Source organism: Chiloscyllium plagiosum, chromosome 1 (genome assembly GCF_004010195.1).
Source record: "Chiloscyllium plagiosum isolate BGI_BamShark_2017 chromosome 1, ASM401019v2, whole genome shotgun sequence".
Taxonomy (NCBI): Eukaryota; Metazoa; Chordata; class Chondrichthyes; order Orectolobiformes; family Hemiscylliidae; genus Chiloscyllium; species Chiloscyllium plagiosum.
The window spans coordinates 121933913-121953380 of NC_057710.1; the positions used below are offsets into that span (position 1 = coordinate 121933913).

The following is a 19468-nucleotide window of genomic DNA, read 5'->3' on the forward strand; positions in this document are numbered from 1 at the left end:
CTGATTTCTCTTCACAGATGCTGCCAGACCTGCTGAGCTTGTTCAACAACTTCAATTTTTGTTTCTGATTTACAGCATCGGCAGTACTTTCAGTTTTTACTTAGGGCTCTTTTGGCGAGCCAGTGCAGATACTGTTAGCTGCATAGCCTTCTTCTGCATTAGTAATGATTCTGTTTCTTTATGTACTAATTCATCATTGAATAATACAATACAAAAATAAAGTTTGGACTCGCACACCACAATCCCATTTATCTCATTTTCAAATAGTAAAATAATTCAACATCAGGGAACTTGGGTATGGCCTTTTCCACTCCTTTACACTGTGTTTTGTTCATATATAAGCAATGGAACAGGAATCTGGATTGTAAGTCATTATTGGTATGCTATCAAGGACAATCTAATTAATAATAGAATGGATATATAGCGATAGTAATAAAAAGGAAACTACTTAAATCTCCATTTTAACATTTCACCTTCCCTCCAACCATTTGATTGCTACCATTAGGAAATGTACTGCTTTCCACAGAACCAGGCTCTACAAAATACATGGAAATCAATGGGTTATAGCCATACCAATTTCCTGCAGGTCCTGATTGTTCTTTCGTGCTCTCATCTGCAGTTGGAATTTGTGCTGGGATGAAGCCAGATGTATGAGATACTGACAGGTTTTGCTGCTATCTGTCTGAAACTGATGTTTTATACCATCTGAAGTGTTCTGTAATGTAATCTTCTTTCTCTGTATCAATCAAAATGACAATGCAGAGCTTGGAATAAACACAAGTGATGCATTTGATTGGGCAGAAACTGCTAACAGTATAAAGTAAACCTAATTTTAGTTCAATGCAAAACTCAACCATGTTTAAAGCTTATAATATTGACCACTTATGAAATGCTAGCAGGTTTAATTATCAACCTTACACAGTCTTGATCACGTATAACCATATATTTAGTCTAAATATGTAATTTAGATCATATAATTTTACAATTTTTCCTTGCCCACCGATTTACTTTCTTACGTAAGAAAGACAAAGCATGTTTTAAAATTTTCACTTCCAAATAAATACAGGTTATCTTGAAAAAAATTGCTCATTTGCTGTCAGATGGTTGGTATACTTTAGCAAAAGTAATTGTGACCATGGATAATAAGGAAAATAATACGTAAGTCAATGATCACTCTTACTTAAATAAAGAGAAGGAAGCAAATTTCTAAAATTCCTGACAGACTTTGATGTCTTATAAATGGAATGAATTCAGCAACACAGAGAAACTAAATTGTGAACATAAAAGAAAGTTTATTCACAAATAATGACCCCAGTGCCTGAGTTAAAATGCGACACCATTTAATTGTCCCTTGATGATTTCCACTTATTTGTTGCATATTAACCAAAAAAAGTTCTTCCTGCAATTTAAAAAATCTGTACAAAATAAGACTTAAAGTATTTTTTTCATATGTATATATCTCTGCCCAACAGTTTTCAATCTTTTAAAAAAAACTGACTATATATTTGAAGCTTAATTTAAGAAACAAATACTACAAAGCCAGAGCTAAATGACTTAAGCACAAAAATCATTAAATAATATGGGACTGCAGCTGAAAAATACTTACAGTGAAGGCAATTTTTTTGGTATCTCTCCATGGAAACCGAAGGACTACTGTTTTGAGCCCATTCTGAATCTCATAAACCATTACACCTTTAGAACAAATACCCAGATTGATTCCTGTTAACGATTTCTTTTCGGGAAGAACCCGATAGAACAGCACCCCATACTCAGACAGCTTTTGACATATCTGAAAGCCAAATTAAATGAACAGAAAACTGATAAATATGTACATAGTCCAAAAAATATTTGACACTTTGACAGTAATTACCAAATACAGTAAGCTGATAAAAATCACTTTATCAAAGTCATCAGTAGCTTGCGAGCTGTAGTGCCAAAGCCCAAGTTTAAAACTTTACCAGATCATCTCTGGGTAACCATTGTCATCTTGATTGAATATTCACTAGAAAGTGAGGACTGCAGATGCTGGAGATCAGAGTTGAAGAGTGTGATGCTGGAAAAGCACAGCCGGTCAGGCAGCATTCAAGCAGCAGGAGAGTCAATTTTCAGTCTTGTACAGGTGACTCTCAGAGTGGTCACTAATACACTCAGAGACAACTGTTAGGGTACGTACTAGCTAACATGTATGTGCTTTGTATGTGCATGCTTGTGACTGAAGCTCTAAAAAGGTAATTAACATTATAATTGCAAAATATAGGAGAACAGTATGGCACGCTTACCTTCATTGGTTGGGACATAGAGTATAAAAATTGGCAAGTTTAGTTAGGCCATATTTGGAATATTGTATGCAGTTTGGTTGCCTCACTACCAGAAGGATGCCAAACATTTTCAGAAAGAGTTTACCAGGATGTTTCCTGGTTTGAAGAGTATTAATTAAGAGCAGATATTGGACAAACATGGTTTGTTTTCACTTGAACTTTGGAGACTATGGGGCAACTTGATAGAAGTTTACAATATTATGAGGGGCACGGATAGAATTGATAGTCTTTTTCCCAGGGTAGAAATGTCAATTATCGGTGGACATAGGTTTAAGGTAAAAGGGGGAAGGTTAAAGGAGATGTGAGAGTACACAAAAGATGCTAAGTGTCTGGAACATGATGTTAAAGGAGGGGGTGGAAGCAGATACAATAACTACTTTTAAGAGGCATTGTGACAGATATATAATTAGGCAGGGAATAGAGGGATACAGACTGCATCGAAGCAGAATATTTTTAGTTTAGAAAAGAGTCACATGTCTGTGCAGGTTTGCGCTGAAAGGCCTGTTCTTATACTGTACTGGCCTTTTTGGCTCTTTGTCCTATAATTTTCTTTGTATTGTTAAGATTTCCTTAATAATACATCCCCATACTTTCATAATGGCCGCTTTTAGTCTGTAATGTTCTTTTATTTTTCCTGTCATTCCTATCTTAACAGCAGTGTTATATTTGCTAACTTTCAATTTGCTGGGACTAATCTAGAATCTAGGGAATTTTCATAGCCGGGGCACTGAACACTTCTGCAGCTAATTGCTTATTTTTTAAAAAACAGCTGTCCAAGTTCTTACAATCGCTTTTAAACTTCAGGCTAGATTGCTTTCATATTCTTACCATAAGACCATAGACATAGGAGCAGAAATTAACTCATTCAGCCCATCGAGTCTGCTCCGCCATTCAATGTATTTTCATCCTCTATGCTGGTTTCTAAAACATTCGCAAACCTTAGACTTGCTATCTGGTACTTTAACTTACTGAGCTAATGATACTTTATAATTTTAGTGGAATTACTACATTAAATGTTTCCCGCTCTTTGTTTATGCCCTTGCCTTTTAGTCTATTTACCCAATCAACCCATACACAGCTCACCCCTGATATTTTTGCAATTGGTTATGTTTAAGTTTGTGATAAGAGCATATCATTTTCAAACCTGAGTTTTAATTATATTATGATCACTATATACTGGGAGGGGAACCGTAATTATCAATCATTTTTTATTCTGTGAATAAAAAGGACAGGTAAACAGTTGTACTATTTCATCCATTTATCCAATTAGAAAGGAGTCCAAAATTCATCTTTTGCATTATACAAAAGCCTCAAGAAATTACAAGCCAATAAGATGCATACATTCAACTGTTTGGCTTTCCCCAGTTTGCAAGATGCCAAGTGAACAACTTCACTGCATCTTTGAATTCATACCCACTCGGGAGTGCTCCAGATACCGTAGGGTTTAATTTGATGTGCATGGTGATAAGGAAATTAGTAACTGACTTTCAATGAATACTCCTCCTAGAATGTAAAGAAACAGTACATGTAAATTAGCTGATGATACTGAGCTGGGGGGGGGGGGGAGATGCGGGGACAAGTAACATTTCTATTTTCTAGAGGTCACTGTTAAATTTTTTGAATGCTCAAATACGTGCACATAGTATACTGAACAATCTAAAAGGAAGAAATTACTCTACAACTGAATTAATAATTTGATTTTATTCAACTGGTAAAACACATATCGAATGACCTACAGATGTTGTTATATTCTATTGCTACCATCAACAGAACTTTACATAAAAAAGGTACAAAACTGATTGCTCTGCTCACTAGCTGAAATGACAGCCAGCTAATAGGGGAAGGATTGTTTTCTCCAACAGTAAACAACAGGATGGGATTACTGTTTCCCAATCCTGAATTAAGATGGATTACCTTTAGAAACTCAAGTTCAGATTCTGCTTCTGTTGCTCCACAATATGTGCTGTGCAATTTGGGTAGCTCCTCCTTTACGTAAGATTCCTCCAAAGACTCTATCACTCCAATTGGTAAATAATGTTCAAGTCTGTAATAACTCATCCCGTGAAACTGTGTACAGAAGTAAAACATTAATTTTTTTTGCTCAGACACAGAGTTGACTTAGTACAGTTTATTTCTGAAAGTAACACGATGTGTTTTGTCACACAACTGAAGGAGCAGATTTCTGTAAATTTTCTTGGGTATAAACCCAGTATGAAAGAAACATATATAAACAGATCATAAAATCTCTGTTCCTTTTGTATCAGTGCCTCTCCTAATTTCCACAATTAACAAATGTTTTAGCCAATGCTTCAATCAGACCATGTACGTCAGATAGCTACCCTCATTTGCACAATTGTTTTATTTATCATAATTGATCTTTTTTAGGCAAAGCCCTGAATATGATGTGATACAGAGATTCTGTTCCTGGGTGTAGCTCCAAGGCCCTTTGATGTGCACATCAGATTTTTTTTCTCCTGGTTTGCAATTTGCTAGCTGTAGAGGACAGTAAATGAGCTTCACATTGGCAGCCTCAATGTCTGGTGTGAGCAAACTCAGCTTTTATTCCCAGCTAGGAGAAAGTGAGGACTGCAGATGTTGGAGATCAGAGTCGAAAAGTGTGGTGTTAATAAAGCACAGCAGGGCAGGCAACATCCTAGGAACAGGTGAATCAATGTTTCAGGCATAAGCTCTTCATCAGGAATGTGATTCCTGATGAAGGGCTTATGCCTGGAACGTTGATTCTCCTGCTTCCCGAATGCTGCCTGACCTGCTGTGCTTTACCTACGCCACACTTTTTGACTTTTATTACTGGCTGACAATTTATTGGAAGGAAAGCGGAGTGAGATTGCTAGAGTGCACATGTATGTCAAACATGTTAATCAATCAGTGGGAAGGACAAATGGGATTTTGAGGCTAAGTTGGCAGGGAGCAGCCTCTGTGTGCAGGGAGTTCTTCAACTCCTCATTGGCTATGGTGCTCCTCTAATCTGCAACCGCAGAAGTTGACTGTCATTTCGATAATTACCAAAAACTTTCTGCTGACACCACAGGCAAATTCTTATGCAGAGCTTCTACTACCATATTCATGAAATTGTGTAGAAACACTTGATTTTATGCAGAAAGTTTAATATGTGAACATTACGAATTAAGTACTGAAGTTTACTGCCTCCTTGTTTTATTTTGGAGCCCCAAACAACTCTACCCCTCACAAAGTCTTTAAGATGATATAATTCCCGGGAAGTAGTTCGGGAAGCTTTGTTACAAATTAAGGTACTCCATTAACCCTCAATTTATTTTGATAACTTCCTGTTTTTCACTTCCTGCTTTACCATTTGTAAGGTTTCTTCCGATTAATTAATTGTTGGCCTGGTTATTGCTCAGATGTTGACAGGTGACAGATTGCCTGTAGAAAGCCTCCGATTTTAACATTAAAATTAAAAATGCTGGAAGAATCTGATCTAAATTACCGCTAAAACCTTGGGGGCAGCTGTTAGAGAACAGTGAGCTCTGTCTCTTTCAATGCTGACTTCAAAATACAAGCTATTATCATATTTGCTCTTTTCAATTTTCAATATAACTTGGATATGTAGAGCGCAATTTTCACATAACTTACCTAGTGGGAAACTGATGGGATCAGTTGCAATGCTGGTTTTGCTCTCAATTCAAATACACAGATCATAATATTGAACAACCGAAAAAAATCCAGCATTCCGTCGCATCCAGTCAGTTTCCTACCTTGCATCCTTCATTAAAATTGTTCATATAAAATCCTAAAAGCCACAGGCTGGGTGACAATGCATTTTGAACCAAAAGCAAAACATTTTTGGGTTGGGATGTAGTTGCAGCTTATTTGGGACATTTCTGCTGAACAGTAGATAGATGCAGACCTCTGGTTGGTAGTCTCCAAATTCAGCCTGAAGAGCTAATGAAGCAAGCAGCATGGCCGTTTCATCATTGCAGTGCAACCTCTCTTCCAATATATCCCTCCTTAACTGCAAATAGTACTGATGCCTGGTCAGTGTATGTCTTCAATTAAAAATAAGAGAAATGCCAATAAGTGATTTATTTTCTTGAAACAAGAAACAATAAAAGTTATTATTGTCAAATATTAGCACTGTGATTTTTTCATTCCAAAATTAAATGACAGCAGAATTGAGGTACACTACAAATCAAGTTTTGAATCTATCACAGATAATATGGAAGTTCTCTTCCCTGGATAAATGTAAAGGAGTATGTGAAACTAATTTTGGCAGTCTTCTTTTCAATTTCTACCAGTGCGCAAAGCTGCTATTATCTTGAATAAAGTGCCACATAATTATATATAAGAATGTTTGTCATAAATATACTCAAAGGGACCCAGTGATTATAGTGATTGAGTAGTGCAATGGGTTAGAAACCACCCTCCAATTTCAAACGGACTCCAACCCAGACATATGGAATGATAGTCTTCCCTTTCTGCTGAATACAAGATTCCTATCTGGATATATTTTGTCATACTTAACCCATTACATATCATGGTGAGACTGCATAAAACAGAACTGCTGAAAAGTCAGCATTATATTAGCAATCTTTGATGGGGAGACCACAAGGAATGACATCTAGATATATCAAATACAATCATCAGCACTGTGCTACGTCTGGGACAGATTTAGGAAAATTTTCATCTTAACCTTTACATTGTTGCTTTCAATCTGTAAGCGAAAGTAATAGAAAGCAAGTATCCTGCACGACACTTTGACGAGCACAAGTATAAAAAAACTTTTTAAAAACTTATACAGATATCAAATGAGTTTTATTTTAGGGGTTAGGTGCTGTGAGTGAGAGGAGAGACAGGATTCATAGTGCCACTAAATAAATCCTGCAGGCTTCATTTGTTCAAAAGTTATCACCACCAAGAGTTCTCAGAGTATGACAATATTTCACTGAACAGCAGGGGGTGCAACAGACTGCGATTTAGTAACAAAGTCACAATGGAGAAGCTGTAACTGTGGTCTCCACATTTGGCAGCTATGCTTTTTGAAGTTTTCTCACCTTAAAAGTAATTATTTTTAACCTGAAGTTAATATAGATCACTATAATAACAAACTGGAAATTAAACTATTGGTAGTAAATCCATTTAGAACGAACAAAAACAGCAACGGTGAAATAACCACGATACAATATTAGTCATTTCAATGTAAAACATCTAAATTTAAGGTTTTATATTTTCCTCCCAAAGGGCTAATAGTTTCACCTCATATGCATGATCTAAATTTGGGAGGTGGGGTGGATATGAGAAACGATTCCAAATATGACAATTTATTCAGTTGATTAACTATGGAGAGTTTAGAATAATAAGAGACCAAGAGAATTATTACACCTGCATCAGCTGTTTGAATAAAATTATCCCAATTGTTTATGCATTTTCCATAGGTTTCCAAATTTTTCCCCTGTCAAGTATTTATTCAATTTTCCTATACAATTTATTCTTGAATTTGCTTCCGTCAGCTTTACATGCAGTGCACTCTATATTCTGAATAATTTTCTTTCCTCATGTCATCATTAGTTTCATTAAGACCCACTGCCTTAAAGTCTGTGCCCTCTGCTTATTAAAACCCTTTTGCCCCGGAAAAACAATTTTCCTTATTAGCTTTAGATTCTGAATCATTCTGTAGTTAAGCTGAGCAGTGTCTTTGTCCTGCAGAAAGCAAGGTGAATCGGGTTGGCCACCTCGACCCCCCCCCCACCCGCCCCATTGCCTTGGAATTCACCCTGGAGTGTACCCAAATCACCAGAGAGTTCCCCATGGGCACTGCAACTCAGGGAAATGTTGCCTGTGAACAGAACTGTGAGAATCTCTCTCCTGCGTTTGTAGCTGATGGGCTCAGTAAATGGGGAGACAAGCAACTCATGAACGTATCATGTAATTTTCTCAGGATGAAGGTCCTGTACAGTGTGATTTGCCCTTGAGGGGGGGGCGTGGGGGGGGGGGGGGGGATGCTGGGAAGTGCTCACGGGTTTCACGTACTCCAGGGGAAGGGGTGCATATAGTGTGATTTTCTCCAGACCCCACAACCTTCTAGGGATAGCTCTACCCACAGGTAAGATTTTCCACTGAAGAGAAGTACTCACTGGATTAAGCCAACATCTTCGACAGAAAATTTTATTCTGAGAAAAAGGATGAAATTTACAGTAAGTCTGTTCTTTTTCTTTGCCTCTTTCCATCCCTCAGGAGCCACTTTGGACAATTTACAGTCAGGAGCAACAAAGAAGAATTCATTCTCTATAAAACAAAACATCCTGGCTTAGGAAATAGTTCCAAATACTTTTGTATGAACACATGCTATATTTGTAGCTATCTTTAACACTAGCATTTTACATTTATGTGGGAACTCGAATATGGAAAAGATACTTCATTGAATACAATCAGCTGCAATGGAGTCTAGACGACAGAAGCAACAGCCAGCAAAAGGTGAGGCAATGGAGAGACGTGGATGAGTGATACAAATAGCCCAGCATTAGAGGAACAAAAACACAGATAGGTACAAAATTGTAGGGTTAAAGGAGCTTACAGAAAAAGGATAAAGGACATAAAATTCTGCTCAATTCAAATCCTTTTAACACTGAAAAGTTGAGGTTTGAGGGCTAACATAGTTCACAAGCACAGGAGTGAGCTCAATGAGAATTTGAGGGAATCAGTTACAGACACTGGAGATTTTGATCTGTTGAAATTTATGAAGGGCGGCATGTGGGGGATGTGTGAGAATATTAGAATAGTTGAGTCTGAGTTGGCAAAGGCATGGCTGAGGGCTACAGCAGAAATGAACTGAGGTGGATGATTTAGAAAGTTCAAGAAGGCAATCTTTGCAATGAGAAGTACATGGGGCTACCATCCCAGCAAGTTTTGAAATAGCTTTGATCAGCCTGAGGCAATTACCAGGGAAAGAAATGGAATTTGTGGTTGCAACATAGTGTGCGTGTCAGGTGTTGAAGACGGAGACTTTAGTCTTATCAATTTTTTGACTGGAGGAATTGCAAGATTATCAACACACATCTGAAAGTTGACCTCATGCAAGTGGATGACATCATTAAAATGTAGCATCAAGATGCAGAAGGGACCACAACCAACTCTATAGGACAGCCTGGAGATTGGAGATGTTTTAACTACAATCAAATAAATCAGTGAAATGAAGCAAGGGGAATCTCAAACAAACAGCTGAACAAAGGAAGAAAGGCATTCGAGGAGGAGCAGAGAGACTCAGGAGGGGTGACACACCACAGCCAAGAGGGTGTAATTTCAGACTGTGGTTACAGCTGTTTCAGTACTGTGGTAGGGTTGGAATCATAGCTGCAAAGATTGAAAGAATCAAAAAATCAGCCTTTGCCCATTTCTTGGATGCTAACCTATAATTATTACATTTTATTTTACAAGAAAGCAAATATGCTTAGACAATCACAGACATTTCAATCTACATTACAGCCTAAAGAAACCATTTTTCTTTGGTTTTATCTTTTAAGATATACTACAAAAATGCATCACAGCCCTAAACAACCTACAAGGAGGAGTGAACTGATTTATTGGGAAACAGGAGACTTCCCAGAATAAGTTATTCTGTGATGCTGTATCAGCAGCACATCATTTCCCTGCGCACTTCACGGAAAGCAAGAGAAACAGCCAACATACACTACTCACTACATCCTAATTATAAAAGTAAGGAATGTTTAATGGTGAGAACCTTGGTTAAGATTTAAGTAGAAAAAATTGATAATATCGGTCAGAACCAGCTCTGTTGTGTGCCTTGAGAGACATACAGGAACCAGCAATTGATTTTTTTCAAGAACTTTTAATATCCTTACAGCCATGATTTATGCTTTTAACAAGTTATACTTGCTATTTATACATTTTTTTTTAAAACTCACTGACACCATATAGGTGAGCACCCACTCTCTATGGTCTGAAGTTTAGCAGTTTTTCTTTAGTCCACGAGTTATAGCACATTAAACTAGAAAATGGTTCCTCTTGTGGCAAACTTGCTGCTCGGGGTTGACGGTGGGGCGGAGGGAACAATTCTACTACATCTAGTGTCTTTTTAGAAATTAGCCATGCTGGCAATTTTCATAGCCCACTAAGCTATTAAACTTTTGCAAAACGAGAAAAGGTACAGAAGCAGGCAATATAGGGGAGGCACGGGACAGTGCAATATTCTTTAAAAGCCTCAAACCAATGCACAATGGTTCAATCAAATAAACTATTCAGACAATCCTTTGAATTGTTCATAAAGAAGTTGCACTTAACCACTTTACAAAGAGAAATAAGCCATCTAATTTCAATTTAAAAAACACTCTTTGTGCACATTACAGTTAACATGAGTGCACAGAGTTTAATTCAAATGTGGGTGGCACCAATACAAACTATACGGAATTACAACTGTCAGTTCCATAATAATAATATATAGAGTTCCACTTTAATCTAAAAGTGGTTTCCTTTTTATTTATTTTCAGCAATCTATCTACATATGATTATAGAATAAGTATGCAACCCATGAAATAATTCCATAGGGTTATGAGTAACGATCTGTCAAATTAAATTAATGGACAATGTGTATGAACAGAAGTGTTTAATCAACTCTAATCAAAATATTTGCATGTTTAAATACAATATCACTTCAAAGACATATGATTAGACATAGAATTGGGAGCAAGTTACACTTCTTATCTATGAACACCAATGCTTTAAACGTAATTTCAAGTATGGGCTTTAAAATTTTTATTTCAAATATAAACAAACATCCGAAAGCCCTCAGATAAAATGTCAACATAAAGTCATCATCATAGACTCCCTATAATGTGGAAATAGGCATTCAGCCCCTGGAGCCCACACTGACCCTCCAAACCCAGTCCCCTACCCTATCTCTGTAGCCCTGCATTTCCCATTGCTAATCCACGCACACATAGGGAAAATGTGTAAACTCCATACAGACGGTCGCCCGAGACTGGAATTGAACCCAGTGCTAACCACTGAGCCACCTATAAAAGAAAGATTTACAGAGAAACTACAGAAAGGTGCAATGGCTATTCAACATCATGGGGGGCATTAATTAATCCAGTACAGATTGGAATCATAATCACACAAAAGGTAGAGAAGAGGATGAGTGTGTTCAGGGGGATTATCTACATCACCGATTCCAGTTCAACAGAAAGAAAGCTTTCCAGGTTCTGGTTTGGGGAATGACACAAATTGAGTGAATCAAGAGTCAGTATGGGAATATACAGAGGATAGCATCAGAACAATTAGATTAGCTCTGGGAAAGGACAAGGAACAATCCAGAATTAAAGAAAAAAGTGGGAGGGCTGACCTTCAATGGAATGAGAATAGATTTAGCCCAGGTAAACCGGAACCAAAAATTAGCATGCAAAACTGTAAGAGAATAATGGGTTGCATCTAAAATGGAGTTGATCTAAGTACAATCAAGGTATTGATTGGGAAAAACAAATCAGAATAACCTAAATAACAAAGCAATAAAAGCAACAAATGGATGCATATTTTTTAAGAAGTCAGAGGATTCATATAATTGAGAATCAGAGGGTATTGAATTTGAGGAACCTCTACCACGGAACTATACAGGCTGGGCCATTTAGTATATTAAAGGCTGAGCTAGACACATCTTTAACCAATAATGGAATCAAAGGTTATAGGGCACAAGCAGGAAAATGGAGTTGAGGATTATCGGCCATGATCTCACCGAATGATGGAGCAGGCTCAATGGGCTGAATGGCCTATTTCTGTTCCTGTGTGTATCGTCTTAACTAGATAATCAGCTGAAGAGAAAATATTGCAGAGTCTGGGGAAATAGAACAGAGACAATGGGTTGAATGGTCTCCTTTCTGATAGGGTTATTAAGGAGGCGTATGGTGCTTTGGCTTTCATTAACAGGAGGATTAAGTTTTTAAGAGCTGTGAGATTTTGCTACAGCTCTATAAAACCATGGATAGACCACACTTGGAATATTGTGTCCAGTTCTGGTCGGCCTCATTATAGGAAGGATGCAGACGCTTTACAGAGGGTGCAGACGAGATTTACCAGGATGCTGCCAGGATTGAAGGGCTTGTCTTATGAATAGAGGGTGAGCGAGCTCGGGCTTTTCACACTGGAGAGAAGGAGGAAGCGAAGTGACTTGATAGAGCTGTACAGACTGAGAGGCAGAGATAGAGTAGATAGTCAGAGGGGTCGTAATTTTAAGGTGATTTGAGGGAGGTATACAGGAGATGTCAGAGATAGGTTCTTTACGCAGAGAGTGGTGGTTGCGTGGAATGCACGGTCAGCGGTGGTGGTAGAGTCAGGGACATTCAAGCAACTACTGGACAAGCACATGGATGGCAGTAAATTGGGGGTGTGTAGGTTAGGTTGATCTTAGATTACTATAAATGCTCGATACAACATTGTGGGTTGAAGGGCCTATACTGAACTGTACTATTCTATGTTCTGTACTTTAGCAGTTCCATTTGTATTATAAAACCTTACCTTTATTTTTTAAGATGATATTTTGTACAGATGGAAAACTGAATGTCTAACTCCTATATCTCAACATCTTGCTGATGCAAAACATGCATTGAACAAATATTATATATTGACAGAATTGCTACACCAATACTCAAACCTCTCTGCTATGAATATCAAGCACACAACAACAATAATTGCATGTTACAACATTTAATAGTCATCCACTGACCTTTTAAATATGCCAAGGAAAAGAAATGATGTTCCACCAGGCCAATGTGAGCAACCACCATATCAAAGACATCCTTGCATGTTGACTTGGTGTCACAGGTCAATTCCAAACATTGTCCACTTAGCAACATGATGTTTACTTTACGACGGATGTCCTCCCCCTTTCCACTCTTAGTCTGCAACCATTCATTAATGAGTATGGTGAGTTGATTAATACATTGTCCATTTGCCCAAATTCAAGCAAATGTGTTTTTACCATTTTCAGAAAAACCTAAACAGCTGTGCAATTCTTAAAATATAATCAGCCAGATATTAAAAAAGGCAATACTCAATTTATGTGCTTATGTGAACAGATAAAAGTGACAGTTAAAAGATTCTTACAAAATGAACACGTGGATAATACAACTGCCATCCTTTCTGCAAAACATTATTTTTGATCAAAGAAGTGCACTTATGCAATCTTTGGGGTGCCTGGACAAATGCGATAATATGATTTATGACTTGAGCCATTGGAAGCTAAACTGAGCATTGGTGTGTGGGCTTTTGGTGAATAAGTGTTGCCTATTAACAACAATTTTAACTCCTTCCATTCATAACTGCTAACCTAGAGCAGGCTTATAGAAGCTCAGTTAGATTTTTCTTGCATTTGTGGACAAGACAAATCTGGCCAATTTCAGTGTTGAAGCTGTATAGAAATAGCTTGGTTAGGCCATGGCTAGGTCACCAGCAGAGAAACCATTGCCTTTGTTATGCTTACCTATTAACAAACCTAACTCAATTAAATGTCAACTTACTTCTGTTCTTCAAATATCTGCTCTCTTTCATACATGACTTCCACCTGATAGCTCATTTTCAAGTTGGGAATAATGATAGCCAAAATAATACATAACAGTGAAAACGCAAAGCAGCAGCAGTGATAGTACAATCCTTGCAGCTTGCTGACTGACAAATGGTGCAACACAACATCACTGAGTTCAATTTTCCAAGCCCCGAAGGGAGACCTCGGCATCAGAAATACTGACATAGCACTGAATATTCCAGACCCCACACAATAACAGAATTGGGTATTGCTCACCTGAGAGGACTTTTAGACAAGAGGGCACTCCTATCCTTTGATCTTACAATACCTTCAAACCTTCAAGCACCTCTTTCAGACTCTCAACACTTCTTCGTTCTGCTCCACCCATTCTTTCCTTTCTGTTTTCCCTGTTGACTCTCCCACCCCATATTGTCTTCCAGCTGTTCTGCTTAATCTACTGTACCTACACTCCAGTATCAACATTGCTGAAGAATACTGTGACAAACCTGCTCCTTTGACAAAGTTAGATTGCCCTTCAGCTTTTTTCAGAGCGGGGGGTAATTGGCCAGGCTCCAACTAGGCTGGGGTTGAATGGTTTAATGGGGCCCTTTTGGTTTACCCCTAACAGATAATGCCTTCGGCTGAAGGCTTTCATGTCCGGTAAAAAAAAGGTATAATCAAAGGAGTGACCAGCTAGCGGTGTAGCTAGCCTTTGTTAAGATTAAGTAATTGCAGCAGTGGAGGTGTGAAAAAGGTTGTTAAACTCTCTCCTCTGACTTAAAACCTGTAAGCCTTTGTTTGATTTTACCTTTTGTGCCAAAGGGTTTGCTTATGGGGATTATTACAAGTATTTTGGAACAGCCTCATTATGTCAGGATAGTCTTGTCGGGTTTTGGATAGGTTAAGTTATCCTGTATTCTATTTTCTGCTCTTTGTGCTCATTCCGTAATGTTGTAAATAAATTCTGTTTTGTTTAAAACTAAGTCAGCTGACCAGCTAATAGTGTTCGAGAATATCCACTCTACACTTGCTTAAATCAAATAGCAAAGTTAGGGTCTAGGCTACCTTCTTGAAATGTTTTGAGGGGTCTGGCCTGGTCCATAACAATACTGATTCTGATCTTGAATGCCACACATGTGAGACTATCGGATAGTTTCTACATTTTGTTTTTCAGAAAGGTGTTCCAATTTGAACAGGTTTATCTGATTTGTGGATTAAAATGTTCCCAATAATCTTACCAGAATTGAAGCAGGAAGCTCAAGTGCAACAGAAGGTTCACTGATCATTTTAACAAACTCAGGTCCGAAGAAATTCTGAAGGGAAAAATAAAGAATGTCTCAATTATTTCTGTACAATGAAGGAATGGCAGGGGAGCAAAATAATGGATTATTGATACAATTATTCTTCACATATAGATCTTTGATGTGGCTACAATTTTAGAGACTTCCTTCTGTATTTCATCATTTGCATATTCTAGATCAAACTAGAAATACATTTAAAAATGTATTTTTAAAACAGTGTCAATCTTTCAACAACAAAATCCAAGCTCAAAATAAATATCAAAAGAGTGATGAATGATTATTTGAGACCCGCTTTAAAGAAATTAAAGTTTAATAATAGTGCTCTCAAACTGCAGAACTAAACATGTTCATCCCAAATCTAAATCATCTCTCTCATTTGCCTATACATGGCTAACCTTGGATGAGGAAGCTGTTTCCTTTCCAATAGTTTGCTATACAAAAAGTGATTTAAGTCACCTCTGTTTTGTGCAGGTGGAACAACCATGTGCTGCTGGACGAGAAACACACAAGATGTGATTTCAAATCCCACTATGGCCAGAAATTCAATAAACCTGGTAATTACAGGGCTGGCACTATAAATTTAAAAAAGAAAATCAGAAAAGCAACTGGATGGTATTAAAAATTGATTCATATGACTCCAGCCCCAGACGACGTGGTTTGTTTCTTATTAGTGTCCAAAATGATGTAACAGACTACCGATTTGTAGAAATAAGTATTACTCAAGAACAGGCTGCTGCAACAGGCAGCTGGTGGGGCACAATGTAGCCTGCCAAAGGGTCCTACATGGGCCTGACAAATCTTGGTTCAAAATACAGGTATGAGCAATTGGAGGATTTGCAGGGAGCTGCACCTTCAAGCAGAGTCTGTTTCTCTCCGTCATTTGCTACTGATAAGTTCACTAGAGAAAAGGTCAGAGACTGGAGGAGTCATGAGCAGTACAAAGTGAGTGGTTTTACTCCGCTCATGACCTCTAACTGCAGCAGTAAACCTGAGAGGCATGGGCACTGGGAAGGTTGAGGGGAGGTGCCAGCGTAGGGAGAAGGGAAATTAAAATCTGGGGGTGCGGAGAATGAAAGTCAGGTCTATAGGTGCCGACAGTGATTGTTAGATCAGACAGAAGGAGACTGCTTGTAGTGCTCCTCAGAGATATTATATGTCAAAATAAGCCAAGCAAACAGACATTAATGCCAGAATTCACCAAAGGCCCTTGGATAGCACATTTAAAACCCACTACCACCTAGAAGGACAAGGGCAGCGGATACATGGGAACATGGTAACAAAGTTTCCCTCCAAGCCACTTTCTATTCTGCCTCCGGAATATTTCACCTGCCTTCAGTATCGTGGGATCGAAATCCTGGAATTCCTTCCCTAATGGCATTGTGGATTTACCTACAGCATATGGACTTGCTGCGGTTCAAGAGGGCAGTTCATCACCACCTTTCCAAGGGAACTAGGAACAGGCAATAAATGCTGGCCCAGGCAGCATCACATGGGTGAATATTAAAAAAACATTCAGGCCTGAGAGAGCAGAGAGAGAGGGAGAGAGAGAGAGAGAGAGAGAGAGAAAATGTGCAAGCAAGGGAGAGAGTGAACATGAGCTTAAAACTGCTTCATGCTTCAAACTGAGCAATGTTCTTACCTTCAATTTTCTCTGTGTCATGGATGTTTCTATTGCTACATCTCTTAAGGGATCCCTGGTGATGTCTAACATGGATACTTTAACCATGTCAGCTTGATGAACTCCTGACTGGAACTGTTTTCGATTTAGTTTGTTTTGCAGTTGCTTTAGTTCTTCCTCCTGCCGTTTCAGCATTAGCTCCTGGCTCACAATATTCTCGTCCCCTGGAATTTCATACAGGCTGCAGAATTACAAAAGGTCTAACTTAGTGCATTTGTGAATGCCTTCGTTGATAACTTCCTTTGTTTTTTCCTTCAAGTATAAATTAAAAATTTATTTGGCTTTGCCCGGAGATTTATTTTCTCCCCACTTTGCTCGGCTGCCAATTGTCTGTTAAGTTGGCAATGCTGTCCGATAGCAAGTCATGTATGAGCAACAGCACAAAGTGACTCACTAATTTGTTTCCTCTCTCTGCTTTTGATCACGGCAACCACTGGTGTTCTGGCTTATCATACATAAAAATCATGATCCTCCAACACTCTATGACTCAACTTACTGCTTTCAACAAAACAATTCCAAAACAATTACAAATACATGCAGTTTGTCAGTCCACTGCTAATATTAATATCAAAAACAGAAATTACTGGAGTAACTCAGTATCTGTGGACAGAAGGCAGAGTTAATGCATCAGGTCCATTGACCCATCTTTTATGTTGATGGGGCGGAAGGGGGAAACAGATTCCCAGTCAATGTAATCAAATGATTTAAAATGTTTTTCTGATAACAGTAATGATAATGAAAAAGCTTCACCATGTATTACATTTAGAAATCTTTAAAAAAGGCAACATTTCAAAAACAATAGAAGCACTCTTTCATGGTCTCTTACATTTTCTGTGAAATCACCAAAATTTAATGATCATTGTGGTTGTGGCAGTAATAAAACCATTTGTACTTAAAATACATATTCATGAAAGCATGCAGCAAAATGTTATAATACCTGTACTTAAAAGTGCATATCATTACATCTGATAGAATTGTTTTTTAAATGAACAAAACTTTAGAAATTTAAATGATATATCACTCATGTACTTTGCTTCTTTTCCAAAACCATCAGGATCCAAAACTACATATGTATCTTCAAGGTTTGTGTAAAGATATGTAGCTTGGGTGCCAGTTGTCATAGTTGTGGGTATGTTCGCGGAGCTGGGAAGTTGATTTGCAGACGTTTCGACCCCTGTTTAGGTGACATCTTCACCTTTGGCACCTGTAGAATCTCCTGTGAATTGCTGCTGTACTGTGGGTCTTCTGGAATTTATTTGATTCTGTTCCTGCTGGTTCTGGTTGCTGATTCCCATTGTTCATTGAAGTGGCCAGAATATTGGGGTCTAGGCCTATGTGCTTGTTGATGGAGTCCATGGATGAGTGCTATGCTTCTAGCAATTCTCTGCCTGTCTTCTGTTTGGCTTGTCCTATGATCATTGTGTTGTCCCAGTCAAATGTGTGCTCCTAGTCATCTGTGTGTGTGGCTGTGACACCCTTCATATTCAACAACCAAATATACGAACAGAGCAATGGAACATCTATGGGCTCACCCATCTCTGGGCTTATAGCAGAAGCAGTGATGCAAATACTGGAACAAACAGCCCTCCCACAAATCCAACCCACACACCGAATTATCAACACCATACACACAGGGATCAGACTTATGAGAGAGAAGGAAACCAACAATCAACTCCCATTCCTGGACTTGATGGTTGAAATAACACAGAACTGTGAATACAGAAAATAGTGTACAGGAAAGCCACACAGCAGCCACTCCAACACACACAAGAGAAGCTGCATTAGGACCATGTTCAGAGAAAGTATATTCCTGTTAGGGTGAAATAAAAGGCTGGTAGGTATAGGGAATGCTGGATGACTAAAGAAATTGAGGGCTTGGTTAAGAAAAAGAAGGAACAATATGTAAGGTATAGACAGGATAGATAGAACGAATCCTTAGAAGAGTATAAAGCAAGTAGGAGTATACTGAAGAGGGAAATCAGGAGGGCAAAAAGGGGACATGAGATAGTTTTGGCAAACAGATTAACGAGAATCCAAAGAGTTTTTACAAATACATTAGGGACAAAAGAGTAACTAGGGAGAGAATAGGGCCCCTCAAAGATCAGCAAGGCAGCCTTTGTGGGGAGCCACTGAAAATGGGGGAGATACCTAAATGAGTATTTTGCATTAGTATTTACTGTGGAAATGGATGTGGAAGATATAAACTGTAGGGAAATAAATGGTGACATATTGCAAAATGTACAGATTACAGAGGAGGAAGTGCTGGAATTCTTGAAACGGGTAAAGGTGATAAATCCCCAGGACCTGATCAGGTGTACCCTAGAACTCTGTGGGAAGCTAGAGAAGTGATTGCTGGGCCTCTTATTGAGATATTTGTATCATCAATAGTCACAGGTGAGGTGCTGGAAGACTGGAGGTTGGCTAACGTGATGCCGCTGTTTAAGAAGGGTGGTAAGGACAAACCAGGGAACTATAGACCAATGAGCCTGACGTCGGTGGTGGGCAAGTTGTTGGAGGGAATCCTGAGGGAAAGGATGTACATGTACTTGGAAAGGCAAGGACTGATTAGGGATAGTCAACATGGCTTTGTGCGTGGGAAATAATGTCTCACAAACTTGATTGAGTTTTTTTGAGGAAGTAACAAAGAGAATTGATGAGGGCAGAG

The 19468-nt window shown here is 38.4% G+C and overlaps 1 protein-coding gene across 5 annotated transcripts in view; it reads right to left on the reverse strand.

Moving 5' to 3' along the window:
* Nucleotides 1–19468, reverse strand: part of ptpn13 (protein tyrosine phosphatase non-receptor type 13) — a 263474-nt gene that overhangs the window by 147419 nt on the left and 96587 nt on the right. For all 5 annotated transcript variants that reach the window (XM_043695955.1, XM_043695937.1, XM_043695928.1 and 2 more), the window contains exons 10-17: nt 16765–16984; nt 15063–15137; nt 13027–13201; nt 8429–8579; nt 6205–6343; nt 4233–4385; nt 1607–1789; nt 574–736 (exon numbers count right to left, since the gene is read on the reverse strand). In XM_043695955.1, coding sequence (XP_043551890.1) covers nt 574–736; nt 1607–1789; nt 4233–4385; nt 6205–6343; nt 8429–8579; nt 13027–13201; nt 15063–15137; nt 16765–16984 — 1259 coding nt within the window. The remainder of the gene's footprint in view (nt 1–573; nt 737–1606; nt 1790–4232; nt 4386–6204; nt 6344–8428; nt 8580–13026; nt 13202–15062; nt 15138–16764; nt 16985–19468) is intronic.